We start from the raw sequence: 13883 nt of genomic DNA, 5'->3' as shown, positions 1-13883 counted from the left end.
GCTGAATTTGAGAAACCAAACACCTTGGGCCCGGAGGATGGGGAACAGGAACCAGCATTCCTCCATCCCTTATTCTGGAGACCCAGGCCCCCATCTATAGTCCCTTCCCCTTCCCCTTCCCCTTCCTCTTTTTCTTTCTTCTTTCTTTCTTTCTTTCTTTCTTTCTTTCTTTCTTTCTTTCTTTCTCTTTCTTTCTTTCTTTCTTTCTTTCTTTCTTTCTTTCTTTCTTTCTTTCTTTCTTTCTTTCTTTCTTTTTCTTTTTTATTTATGTAAGTAAGTAAGTAAGTAAATAAATAATGTCTGTACCCAATGTGGGGTTTGAACTCAGGACCCAGAGATCAAGAGTCCAGAGATCAAAAGGCACATGCTCTTCCAACTGAGCCAACCAGGTGCCCCTAGTCCCTTTCCCTTTCAAAGATTTCCCTTTATCTGCTATCTTTCCTCTGAGCTGTAGGCTGACCCCTCCACTGTCCCTAAACCTCCCAAGACAGAGTTTCAGAGAATCAGAGCTGAGCGGGGCCCTGACAATTCTCTGAGGACCTTTTTGCGTCTTTGGAATGCAAAGCTACTTGGCCCAATGTGACCAATCTGTTGTGTAAGTCCTCCAGACCCACCCCGATCCCCCCATCCCCACCCCATGTTGATGCTGGTGGCCTAGAGACTTTCTAATCCACGCATGATGTCCAGAGAGGGGCTGATATCTGTGCTCCCTTCAGCAGTACATATACTAAAAAACTGAGAGGGGCTGCCATTCATCAGAGGTCACAGTGAGTCGTGGTACCTGAACTGGGACTCAGGGGTCCTCCAGTCTACCCAGCTTCTTTGCCCTGACACTCCTGGACTGCAACTTCTAGACACCTGGTAAGCAGCCAGAGGGGTTTGGTTTGTGCAAAGAAACTGGGAGGTAGCGTTAAAAACCATGAAGGAGATTGGAAAAGGTGGAAAGGGCTAATCCTGGACTAACTGGGGGGATGGACGCAGGTTATTGAGCTAAGTCAAAGGCAAGAACTTCATCCAGGCACAGAAATGATGAGGGGGAGAGGGTGGTTTCCAGGCTGATCTGTGTGTGTTTGGGGGAGGAGGGCGAGGGCTGGGGGTAGGGATTGGGTTTCCTTTGGGTAGGCAAGGGTTAAGTCCTTCTGGATCTCCCAGGCTCCAACTACTCTGCCTCCCTGTACTTTTTCCTCTCCAGCCTCTGGCCCTGCAGCAACCGGAACCATCTGTGTGCCTGCCTCATCCTCATGGCCTGCCTGAGCCCCTCGCAGCTCCAGAAGGTAGGGCATCTGCTAGGTGGGGGTCCGAGAGGGTCACATAAGAGCTGGGGGTCCCTCCAGACCTCTAGAAGACCCTGGGAACTCAACCCCACCCCCTGCATTTTTCAGAAGAGGAAACAGAAGCTCAGAGCTGTCAGTTTCCAACCACAACGCCTAACTTCTGCACTCACAGCCGGGGGCGTCAGGACCACGGGGCCGGGATGAGGTGGGAATGTGTACGTGTGATGGAAACCAGAATAAAGAGTAAAGATCAGCCAGCCAGTCCAGCCCCAGGACTGGGTCCTAGGAGTAGAGGGGGAGGAGGAGGAGGGACAGCGGGGGAGGGGGAGGGCGGAGCCAGGACCCGTGATGGGGCGGGGTCAACGGAGGGCAGGCCGCCCCACCCCCGGCCCCGCCCCGGCCCGGAGCCAGGAGAGGGCGGCTGGGTCCCACCTGCTGTCCTTACACAGGAAAGCTGACTCTTAGGAATTAGAGTGACACAGACTTAAAAACAAAACAAAACAAAACAAAAACAAAAAACAAAAACAAAACACGTGATCCTTGTTTGTTGCTGATAAGGGAAAAATGCTGAAAAATACAGAAAATCTCAAAAAAGAAAATGAAAAACCACCCATAATTTCCTACCCTGAGACTTAGTATTTTGGTAGTAGACAGCCCTAGAATCTTTAAAAGGCGAACATAATAGCTACCGCTTGTGAGTGCTTGCCCACCGTTTTATAAAGGAGACGCTAAAGTGCCTCCGACTTGATGGTCTGAGGGCCAAGGCGGTCGCCCAAGATCTTGCAATGGCTAAAATACTAAATCCGTGTTCAGCTTTTTTTTTTTTTTCCCCATCTCACAGTATATCGGGCACATATGCCATGTCAGTAAATATTTTTCTACCACATGATTTTTATCAGCAGTGTTGGGTTCCAGATAGATAAAACATACTTTGTTGAATGACCATCCTTGCGCTGAGCATTTAGGTTGTTTCTGATGTATTGTTCTCATTCAACCAGCATCAGTGAATACCCTTAATTAATACATCTTTGCTCCTCTATTTGTTAAGCCCCCAATGTATGTCAACAAGTTCTCGTCTGAGTGTATTTGCTGGGTCACGCAGTTTGCTGTGGGTGACCCAGTTCCCAAGGAGGAAATGTTCAGCTTGATACTGATGGGAGGATTGAGTACCTATTACAGAGCTTTCCAGAGATGAAAGGGCCCACAGTGGGTGGGCATGAATGTCCCAACATCCCACAATGTGGAAGGCAGGCATCTATGAGGGAGTGAAGGAGGGAAGGGGAGGTTAGTAATTGGGAATCAGATACTTCACAGTGGGTTCAAGAGGTGACTTCCAATGCTAAGATTTTATAATGGTCTGCAAGCAAACATGTAGATGTTCTTTCTCTCCTTATGTCTCTCAATAGCCACAGAATAAGAGGTCTGGAGGCAAATTAGAATTTAAACTAGCTGTTTTAACTCCCCTCCCCCCTGGCTGTCCACACATTCAGCACAAAGCCCACCTCCTTGCCTGGCTTGGCTCCCACCACCCTCCTGCCTCCCTTCAGCCCCCACGCTTACTTCCCTCCATCTGGCCTCAATTCCTTGTGTCCCTCCTGTGCTCAGGGGCTTCACACATCCTGCACTCTGGGACTTAAATATTCATCCTTGTCTCTTCAACCCCCCCTTATCCTGCTGGTCCCCTTTAAATGCCACCTCCTCAGAGCTGCTGCCCTGAGACTTCTCTGTCCCCCACCCCAATCCTTTTACATTGGACACTTCTGCCTTTAGCTCTTGAATCTGCCTTCTCCCTCCTTGCACGCAGCGGTTTGTGATAGCACACACCCCACCACTCTACCCCACATGCTGTTTTGCTTGATGTCAGCCTCCTTTGCTAGACTTTAAGCTCCAGGATGGCAGGTATCATGGCTGGCTTGCTCATTACTGTAGCTCCAGCTCCTAAAACCATGCCTGGTACACAGTAGATGCTCAATAAATTTCAGTTGAATAAATGAACGGGGTAATATTCCCATGTGACCCAAGCCCCACTGGAGGGGAAGGATGAGGACACCTCCCCTTCCTTCTTCCTTCATTCAGGCAACCACTATTGGTTGCTCCTCACCATGGTTCCAGGCACCATGACCTGAGTGGGGGTGGGTGGGTGGGAGGGGGAGACAGAGCAATAAATAGGATTCTTGGTCCTGCCCTCACACAGCTTTGGGTTTGAGGGAGAGGTAATGTCAGTCCTCATAAAGAGCATTTGAGGGCCGAGGGAAGCCTGAGTTTGCTTCCTGCCTTCAGTTTCAGGAGGACGGATTTCTGGTGCTGGAAGGATTTTTATCTGCAGATGAGTGTGTAGCCATGCAACAGAGGATTGGCGAGCTAGTGGCTGACATGGACGTCCCTCTGCACTGCCGCATAGAATTTTCCACCCAGGAAGAAGAGCAGCTGAGAAGCCAAGTAGGTGTCCGGGGCAGGTGAGAATGGGATCTGGTCTTTCATGGGGGGGCTCAGTCCCCAGGCAGAGCTGCAGCCTGGATGGGAAGGCCCCAAGGCCCATGAGCACTTGTTCTGGTAACAGATTGGGCCCTGGTTCCTCCCTGTGCCCAGCTAAGTGCCTTCTAGGTGTATGTCCTTCACTCCTCACTATGGACTTATAAGGTTGATCTTATTACTCCCATTTGACAGGTGGGGAAAACGAGGCTTGGGTTACTTGCCCCAAACCACATTGTTAGTAACTATAGAGTGAGGATTTGAACCCAGATCGGCCTGATATGAAGTCCGTGCTGTTCAGTGCTCTGCTGTGTTTCCTCAGTAGTTGGGCCAGAAACCCCAGAAAGAGCCAAATGATTCCAAGGGACCTGCTTTTGTGTCAGCCTCATACCCCAGTGAGACTAGAAACTCAGCTTCTCCATCCCCACCTCTTGTGACTTAATAGTACGCAATAGTGTTTGAGATGGGTGAGTGGAAACTCGGGGTTCTCCCACACGTTCTAACTTAACCCTCCAGGAGCCTGGCTGTGGTGCGGCCGCCAAGCCAAACCTGTGGCCCGGGGCCATCAACGCGGCTCCTTCATGCTGAGGCTCTCCTGCCATCCGGTGGGCATAGTGGGAATTACAATGGCCCGATGGCTCACAACCCAGAGACCAGGCTGGGAGGGTGGACTAAGGAATACATCTCACCGATGCCTTCTAGCAGGCATAGGGGTCCAGTGTCTAGAGACAGGTCACTCACAGCCCCAAGGAATGAGGGGGCTGATCTTGTGCCTCCCAAGCTGCCTTCTGAGAATGTTCCAAAGACCAGCGAAGGGTTGAGGGGAGGATGGGAGAATGAAGTGTATGTATCCTAGTTTAGAATGCTTGCAAAGAGCTCAGTGCAGTGCTGGGTACTCAGTAAACCCTCATCATTCACCATTAGTATTAAGACTTTGAGATGAGCATTAAAAGGAAAAAGATCAGAGGCCCGGGGTAGCTCAGTGGGTTAAGCATCTGACCTCAGCTCAGGATCCTGATCTAGGGTCCTAGAATCCAGCCCTGTGTCAGGCTCCCTGCTCAGTGGGGAGCCTGCTTCTCCCTCTCCCTTGCCCCTCCCCCAGCCAATGCTCTCTCTCTCTCTCTCTCTCTCTGTGTCTCTCAAATAAATACAAAATCTTAAAAAAAAAAAGGAAAAATTAAAAAAGATCAGTGGATGTTCCATCCAGTTCTCCCTTCCAGCTTACTTTGAGTTATTTTCCAACTCTGCAAGTTGTATAGAACTGATAGGGGAGCCTGGCTGGCTCAGTTGGTAGACCATGCGGCTCTTGATATTGGGGTCATGAGTTCAAGCCCCACATTTTTTTAAAAAGATTTATTTACTTATTTTTATTTATGATAGACATAGAGAGAGAGAGAAAGAGGCAGAGACACAGGAGGAGGGAGAAGCAGGCTCCATGCCGGGAGCCCGACGTGGGATTCGATCCCGGGACTCTGGGACCGCGCCCTGGGCCAAAGGCAGGCGCCGAACCGCTGAGCCACCCAGGGATCCCCTCAAGCCCCACATTGAGTGTAGAGGTCACTAAAATTTTTTTAAATTTTTTTAAAAACCTGATAATACTGTCCACAGAAATGGACAGGAGAATGAAGTAATCGCCTGGAGATCTATTCCTGTTCCATCTATCTGCAAACTCATTTCAGCATTTGTTACCACCTATCTGTATGCAGTTCTTGGAATTCTTTGAACATCTTACTGGTTCTCTTGTGAATTAAGGAGTCAAGTAGAATCTTTGACATGTTTAGCTTCATTTTCTGTAATTATTATTATTTTCTTAAGTAGGCTCCACACCCAGCATGGAGTCAAACACAGGGCTTGAACTCACAACCTTGAGATCTAGACCTGTGCTGAGATCAAGAGTTGGACGCTTAACCAACTGAGCCACCCAGGTGCTCATTATCTTTAATATTGTTATTATTATTAATTATGCTTCCTTGACTTGTTTCTCTCACCCTGATCCTGATACAGAACAGCTATGAATGCTGCTAAAACAAATGTATATTTTTCAGTGGGAAAGGCTGTGAAAGGGCCAGGCAGGTCACCACAGAGCCCGCAGGCACATGTGTGCACACAGGAGGGGAGCCATGGGACTGTGCCACCTGGAAAACCCAGGGGTCAGTGCCCTCAGTTCCACTTGTGTGTCTACACAGGAAGGTAGAGAGATCTATCTACATAAAGGTGGCTGAGGGCAGCTAGAACCACAGGGAAAACATTGGGCATCTTCCTGAAGCATCATTTTCATATGATGCTAAGAAATGTAAAATATGGGGGTGCCTGGGTGGCACAGATGGTTAAGCATTCTACTATTGGTTTCTCCTCAGGTCGTGATCTCATGGGACTCTGCGCTCAGCGGGGAGTCTGCTTGAGATTCTATCTCCCTTTCCCTTCTGCTCCTCCTCCCCCAGGGCATGCTCATTACTCTCTCTAAAATAAATAAATCTTTTAAAAAAATAAATGAAAAACATGATACTAAAATTAACAAGGGAATGTTATTAAGAAAAAAGAAAAAGATGAGTAATAGTTTATATTCATCAAGCTTTTAGCCATGCCTTGGCTGAGTGTTTTCTGTTTAGCAACAGCAGTAGTGATGATGATAAAAGCAGATATTCATGCAGCACTTTCCACATTCCAAAGACTGTTCTAGTGCCTTATGTACACCAATTCGTAATCTCTACAACACCCCATGAGATACCTTTGATAACATCTATATTTTATGAGGAAACTAAGCCCAGAGAGGTTCAGTAATGTGGTGGTGGTCACACAGCAACTCCATGGCGGAGCTGGGATTTGAACCCAAGTATTATAGCTCTAGGGTCTGTGCTTTCAACTCTTGTAAGATTCAGCCTCTACCTGAAACCTCCAACAATCCAGAGGAGGTCAGTTCTATTATTATTTCCCTTTTACAAATGAGGAAATAGGTGTTGAGTGGTAAAACAGGTGACCCAAGGCTGCCTGGGAACCACGCCTGTTTGATTACCATCCTATGTTCAGAGTCACACTGTATCAAGCATAAGAGTTCTGTGACTTTATTAAGAGGTGTCCAAGAAATTTAATGCTTGTGGCTTCCAGCTGTGCTTCCACGAACTTGGGGCTCCTGTTCACTGTCTACCTCAGTAGACGAGTTTGAGAAGTAACAGTGGGGTCTGCAGCCCTGCGGGGTTGGGAAGCATGAATGTCCCCTTCCTTTTTTGTCAGGCCCAGCTCTGACCCCATGTTGCTCTATCAGCCCCGTTAACATCCCCTCTCTGCAGGGCAAGAAAGACTATTTCCTTAGCAGTGGCGACAAGATTCGATTCTTCTTTGAGAAAGGCGTTTTCGACGAGAAAGGTTGGGAGCCGGGAACCCCAGGGTTGTGGGAAAGGCCTGCCTGGGGTATCTCCAGGTGCTGGGTGGGCACCAGGACCAGTTGCCCAGGGAAGAGCGGACTCCAACTCTTTTGTCTTTACTTGTTTCTTGTGTTACAGGAAATTTCCTGGTCCCTCCAGAGAAATCCATCAATAAAATTGGCCACGGTAAGCCAGTACCTGGGGGAAGGATACAGGGAAACTGAGGCCCGAAAAGCCTTGAGGCCTAACCCAAGGCCCACAGTAAGTTAGTGGCCCAGTAAATGGCATTTCTGGCTGCAACTTCCCCTCTGGGTCTGCTCTTCTGGCCTTATGGTGCTAATCATATGACACTGGGAAGAGAAACCACTTGAGCCACCCACCCGTGCAGATGGACCTGTGCAGACCCTCCTCTGCCTGGCCTGAAGATGATCCAGGCCTCGGGCATGGGGGGCTCCTGGCTCCCACTGATTCCTGGAGCCTCCTTCAGAGGCACCTAACATGTTGACATGGTCTCCATTCTGAGACCCCAAAATGAAGCTAGGATATCCTCCTTGTTTTTTCTAGGATCATACATTGTAATTTATTTTGCAAACCACCTATTTTTTTTTAAGATTTTATTTATGAGATGCCTGGGTGCCTCAGTGGTTGAGCAACTCCTTGGCTCAGGTAGTGATCCCGGGGTCCTAGGATAGATTCCTGTATCAGGCTCCCTAGAGAAAGCCTGCTTCTTCCTCTGCCTATGTCTCTGCCTCTCTCTGTGTGTCTCTCATGAATAAATAAATAAAATCTTAAAATCAAAAGATTTTATTTATTTGGAGAGAGAAAGAGAGTGTGTGAGCAGGGGGAGGGGCACAGGGAGAGGAAGAGAGAGAATCTCAGGCAGACTCTCCACTGAGCACCAAGCTCAGTGCAGCAGGAGCTCCCTCCCACGACCCTGAAATCATGAACTGAACCGAAATCAAGTCGGATGCTCAAAACACTGAACCACCCAGGCACCCCCACTCATTTTTAAACTTGAAGTTATATTGTGGTAGCTTTGTACAAAGAATTGTGGTAAAAGGCATATAAAATTTGCCATCATAACCATTTTTAAGTGTACAAATCAGTATCAATAATTATATCTAACCCTTACTTTTAAAAGAAGGATTTTATTTATTTACTTGAGAGAGAGAGAGCACGCGAGCGAGTGGAGGGAGGGGTAGTTGGAGAGGGATCCTCATGCGGGGCTTGATCCCAGGAGGGGCTTGATCCCAGGACCCTGAGATCAGGACCCGAGCCAAAGGCAGATGCTTAACTGATTGAGCCACCCACGTAACTCTCAACCCTTACTTTTTATAATAACAACAATAATAGCAAATAACAAGACGATCAGGTATTTGTTTTTTTTTTTAAAGATTTATTTATTTATTCAGAGAGAGAGAGAGAGAGAGAGAGGCAGAAACACAGGCAGAGGGAGAAACAGGCTCCATGCAGGAAGCCTGATGTGGGACTCAATCCCGGGTCCCCAGGATCACACCCCAGGCTGCAGGCGGCGCTAAACCGCTGCGCCCCCGGGGCTGCCCACGATCAGGTATTTGATGCCAGGCTGTGACCTGAGGGTGTGTAGGCATTACCCCGAGTGTTGTGGCAGCCTGAGAGGCAGGGTTGGCTTTCTGGTTCTGCAGTACGGAGGAGAAACAGGCTTATAGGAGAGAAATAGTCACTTGGAGCAGCTCAGAGAAAGAGGCAGGCCCAAAATCGCTACTATGGTTTTTTTTTTTTTTTAAGATTTTATTTATTTATTCATGAGAGTCACACACACAGAGAGGCAGAGACACAGGCCGAGGGAGAGGCAGGCTCCATGCAGGGAGCCTGATGTGGGACTCGATCCCGGGACCCCAGGATCACACCCTGAGTTGAAGGCAGACGATCAACTGCTGAGCCAACCAGGCGTCCCAGATTGCTACTATGTAACAGGTCCCTTTAAGTCAGGTCTGGAGTGACGTTTCCAGATGGCTGGAAGGTGGAGAATTATGTCTTAGTTGGAGTAGGGTGCAGGCACTGTGGGCCCATCCCTTGGTTAGAAACCAGCAGAGAGCTCAACACATACAAATAGGTGAGAAGCCCCGGTGAGGCTGACGAGGCCTGTGTAGGGGCGCCCAGGACCAGGCACAGAGGGACCTATGGGGGTGGGGGGCTGGCCCACTAGTCTGCCTCTGTTCTGCAGCTCTGCATGCCCACGACCCTGTCTTCAGACATGTCACACACTCTCCCAAGGTACAGGTAAGCAGGGGTGTGGGTGAGGGTGGGGAGTGGCCCAGGTGTGAATGAGAGCAGGCTGGAAGTCTGACTTCTGCCCCCTTTCAGGCCTTGGCCAAAAGTCTGGGCCTCCAGATGCCCGTGGTGGTGCAGAGCATGTACATCTTCAAGGTGAGCTCCCTGTCCTCCCCAGACCTCAGTTTACCCTCTGAATATGGGCAGGGTACTCATACCAAACCCCTCCTTTTGATGGGCCAAAAGCTGCTTCCCTGAGGAATTACTAAGTTTCAAGGAGAACATGCAAAATCTTACCTTCTGGGTAAGGTGCCTGGCATTTAGTTGGTGCTTAGTTAAAATTTGGTGGCAGGAGGGAAGGAGACCCCCCCGAACCCCTTGCTCCCTTCTTTTGCCATTAAGATGCTCTGCTCCCAGCTTCAAGGCCCGATTTGGTGCCACCTCCTCCAAGAAACCTTCTAGTTTTTCCCTGGGGAAGAGAGGGCCCCATTTCTGATCCTGGGGCTGAGAGGCTTAATCTCAGACCTGGGCCCCAGCTGCTCTTGCTGCTCCTCAATTCTGCCTTTGCCCTCGGTAGGCATGCTGTGTGCTCAGACTTGGAGTACTCCATGGGCAGAGTGCTTTTTCTCTTTGCAGTCCTCCTAGGCCTGGCACACAGGGAGTACTCCATGGCTGGGTGCTGGTGTGGAATCCTTGGAGGTAGACACCTGTGGCCAAGTTAGGGCATCCCACAAGACTCAGAGCAGCCCTGCCCCTCCCCACTGGCCTCTGGCCTCATCTGGCCCTTCTTCTCTCTTGCAGCAACCTCACTTTGGTGGTGAAGGTGAGCTGAGAACAGGCCATGGGGTCCAGCAAAGGCCACGGTGGGAGATCTGGGACATTTGTGGTTGTCAGGTCTTTGGAGGGAGGGATGGCGCTTGCTGAGATGTCTATGGGCAAGAGCCTGGGCCAGGAGGGAGAAGCTCCCTTCTGTTCCTTTTTGGAACTATCGATTGGGAGGGTGTTCTGGAGACTTTGGCAGTGGTTCTTGAACCTGGCAGTGACTTCTCGCTAGTTAAAAATATCAGTTCTGGGGCCCTCAGTCCCCAGTCCCTGAGATCTTGAGTCAGTAGGGCTGCAAGGACCTGTGAACCTGTATTTTTAACAAGTTCCCTGGAGGACTGATTTGACAGAGGAATTGCAGATCTAACTTCAAACCTCCCTGTATGCACAAATACTCTGTTTAGCCTCCCTCTACTTCTGCTTAAATACCTCCAGTGACAGGGGGCTCATCCCCTCACAGTCAGCCCTTTCCTTCCTTGCATGAGCCCAAGTTGCCCTCCTTGTGACCACACACTCCTCCCTCCCATCCAGCCCGGGGATGGTCTCTTGAGGTGATGAGCAGCCTCTCCCCACATTCAGTATCCCCATCTCCTGCAGTCAGTCCTGCTCCAAATGCTTTGGATTGCCCACCACCAGGACACCTCCCTCTGGACATTGTCCGGATTGTTCAAGTCCCTCTTAGGGCTTGGAAAACCCATGGTTCCCTGGGAAGGAGATGGAACAAGCATCTACTGTCTAAAGTCCTTTGTTCAGGGGTTCTCCATCCTGGTGGGGTCCCAGCATCACATGGAGGGTGTTAAAATGTGGATGGGGGCTAGTTGCACCCCGTCTTCGCCTTTTGTACTCAGCCTCACACCGCCCAGTGGATCATCTGGTGGCTGGAGGTCCTTGTTCTGGTTAAGGATGGTGGCTTTAGTTGCCTGGCTGAAATCAAACACTAGCAGCAACTTTTTAGCAATTATGGTGTTGGGCCCTGTACTAAGCACTTTCCACACCCTGTGGCATCGGGTCCTCCAGCAACGCCATGAGGTAGGTTCCTGCTGAGGTCACTTCATGGTTTAGAAAAAGGAGGTTTTGAGAGGTGAAATCTCATGCCCTGAGTCTCCAGGCCAGGAGGTGGTGGGATTCCAACTGACCCTTGGAAGGCTGTGAGAGCACCAGTGGGGAATAAGGACAAGGTGAAGCAAGCCAGGTTCCTTATGTCCAGGGTGGGGGCTGCTGCAGTTTCCCCTCACCAGGACTCCACCTTCCTGTACACGGAGCCCCTGGGCCGGGTGCTGGGCATATGGATCGCATTGGAGGATGCCACTCTGGAGAATGGCTGCCTCTGGTTCATCCCAGGCTCCCATACCGGTAAGGACACCTGTTCTCCCTGCCCACCCATATCCAGTCCCCGTGGAAGAGAGACCCGGAAAATAAGAGAGGCTAAAGGCTCCCCCCTTGGCCACAGGTGGGGTGTCAAGAAGGATGGTCCGGGCCTTTGCTGGCTTGAAGCTCAACACCAGATTCCTTGGGTCAGAGCCTGTCTGGGATGACAGCCTATTTGTACCCACACCAGTGCAGAGAGGTAGGTGGGATGCAGAGGGCAGGGAGGCAGGCTCTGAGGCTGTGTGTGTGGGTCTGTGCTTGCTCTGACCGCCCAGCTTCCCTGAGGGCTGTGAAGTTACGGGATGGGAGGTGGGGGTGGACAGGCATAGGGAAGCCTGAAAACCACACAATTTTCCCTAAGGCATCCTGGATCAGGCTAGAGTCCAGACTCCACTGTCCTTTTGGGCAAATGACTGAATCTCTCTGAGCCTCAGTTTCCCCAAATGTAAAGCAGGGAAGTCAGTGAGATAGATGATGTGCTTAAGATGTGGCACATGGCAGATGCTAAACAGATGCTGGCCATTCCTTTTAGAACAGGGCAACCTGACATCCAGCCTGGCTTTTTTTTTTTTTAAGATTTTATATGTATATTTTTTGACAGAGAGAGAGAAAGATGGCACGAACAGGGATTTGGGGGGCAGGGACACAGGGAGAAGGAGAAGCACACTCATTGAGCAGGGAGCCCACCATGAGGTTTGATCCCAGGACCCTGAGATCATGACCGGAGCCGAAGGCAGACACTTCACCATGGAGCCACCCAGGCACTCCACAGCCCAGCTTTTGATGGCGAGGTCCCATCTGACTGGCATAGTACAGACACTCTGGCCTGGTTCCGCAAACATCATAGAAGGGGATGCTCTTGCCAAGGCTTGCCAAAGGCATAGGTCACAGCAGAAGGGAATTGGTCCCAGGGGAACCTCTGAGCAGTAGCATGGCCTCTGACCCTGAGCTTTCAGGGATGGGAATGGGGATGAACAGGCCACAGAATCACTTGAGGGAGGAGGGGCCTTTATCTCTCTCTGCCAAATGTTCTCCTGACCTGCTGCATTCCTGCCAGGGGCCCTTATCCTAATCCACGGAGAAGTAGTGCACAAGAGTGAGCAGAACCTTTCTGACCGCTCACGCCATGCCTATACTTTCCACCTCATGGAGTCCTTGGGCACCATGTGGAGCCCGGAGAACTGGTAGGTGGCAGGGTGTGTGTGTGTGTGTGTGTGTGTGTGCGCGCGCGCGTGCCCTGGACAGGCTCCTGAAGAGGTCCTGGAGGCCCAGAGCAGTGATGCTGGTGCCTCAGGGTCTTCTCTATCTCCACAGGCTCCAGCCAACAGCTGAGCTGCCCTTTCCCCCTCTGTACACCTGAACCGCCTCTCAGGGCTGGGGCCCAGCCCCTCCAGGGGAAGCTGTGGGTTGCAAGCACCAGCGCCTCGCCCGACCACCCAGCTGCAAAGGGGAAGCTAAATCTCTTCCCTTGTGCTTTCTCCCTGCCAGCGTCTGTGCCCCTGAGCCCTGTAGACAGGCAGGTGAGGGGTGGCAGGTGGGCCCCAGGAGCCTGGCTGGCTGGCTTTCTGGACACCTCTGTCTCTCTGCCTCTCCCCTGCCCCAACCCAACCTCCTGCTGAAGGCAGCCTCTCGCCATGATAGCATTGTGGCTATTTCTCTGCTAGCTACCCCCTGTTCCCTCCTCTCAGATGCAATTCTAATTATTACAGTGCAGGACATGCAATAAAAGCGATTTCTGAATGCAGCCTCCTGACTCTTCTTTCCCAAATAGCCTTTCTTTCAAGAGAAGAGCCCTGCTGTAAGTTATCCCAGGCATCCCAGCCCTGCCTGGTGAGGTCTGCACAGTTTTAATGACAATAACATTTAGTGGGCATTCACCATGCCCAGAGCTGTAAGTGTTTTGTCTCACTGTGTCCTGACACCTTCCAGGTAGGTGCTCTTACCATCTGTGTTTATAGATGGTGAAGCTACCACATGGTGTGGGAAGTTTCAGTGACCTGCTCCAGTCCCAAGGGCTATTTCAGTTGTTGAGTGACTCAGCCTGATCCAGCACATGTGCTTCTCACCTTTGGGTTTTTTTTTTTTTTTTTTAGATTTTATTATTTATTTAACAGAGAGAGAGAGAGGAGTAGCAGAGAGAACTGCACAGGGAGAGGGAGAAGCAGGCTCCCCGCTGAGCGAGAGAGGGATGTGGGGCTCCATCCCAGGACCCCAGGATCACGACTTGAGCTGAAGGCAGACGCTTAACTGACCAAGCCATCCAGGTGCCCCTGTGCTTGTCACCTTTGTGCTCCCAATACTCCTTGCTTGGGGAGAGAAGACCAAGCTTGGG

The 13883-nt window shown here is 50.5% G+C and overlaps 1 protein-coding gene across 10 annotated transcripts; it reads left to right on the top strand.

Moving 5' to 3' along the window:
- Positions 1-628: 628 nt before the first annotated feature.
- PHYHD1 (phytanoyl-CoA dioxygenase domain containing 1) lies at positions 629-13295 on the top strand. Of its 10 annotated transcripts, none has more exons than XM_038549136.1 (12): positions 629-861; positions 1193-1274; positions 3555-3713; positions 7034-7109; positions 7247-7294; positions 9315-9370; positions 9455-9517; positions 10163-10184; positions 11408-11536; positions 11634-11750; positions 12609-12735; positions 12866-13295. In XM_038549136.1, the coding sequence occupies exons 2-12, from the start codon at positions 1242-1244 to the stop codon at positions 12909-12911; spliced, it is 876 nt and encodes a 291-aa protein (XP_038405064.1). In that variant the 5' UTR covers positions 629-861; positions 1193-1241; the 3' UTR covers positions 12912-13295. The 10 variants fall into 10 exon arrangements, 9 of the variants coding, with proteins under 9 accessions (XP_038405064.1, XP_038405063.1, XP_038405059.1 ...); XM_038549135.1 differs by having other exon boundaries at positions 3555-3730; positions 11422-11536; XM_038549131.1 differs by having other exon boundaries at positions 3555-3730; positions 7009-7109.
- The last annotated feature ends 588 nt before the right edge of the window (positions 13296-13883 follow it).

Source organism: Canis lupus, chromosome 9, assembly GCF_011100685.1.
Source record: "Canis lupus familiaris isolate Mischka breed German Shepherd chromosome 9, alternate assembly UU_Cfam_GSD_1.0, whole genome shotgun sequence".
NCBI classification, from domain to species: Eukaryota; Metazoa; Chordata; class Mammalia; order Carnivora; family Canidae; genus Canis; species Canis lupus.
The sequence above is the reverse complement of the archived record's forward strand: the minus strand, read 5'-3'. Positions and strand labels throughout refer to the sequence as shown.

Coding starts and splice junctions, on each gene's coding strand:
- PHYHD1 (XM_038549130.1), top strand. CDS start 1,242: ATGGCCTGCCTGAGCCCCTCGCAGCTCCAGAAG. Junction 3,731..7,008: donor CAAGTAGGTGTCCGGGGCAG/GTGAGAATGGGA, acceptor TTGCTCTATCAG/CCCCGTTAACATCCCCTCTC. Junction 7,295..9,314: donor CATCAATAAAATTGGCCACG/GTAAGCCAGTAC, acceptor TCTGTTCTGCAG/CTCTGCATGCCCACGACCCT.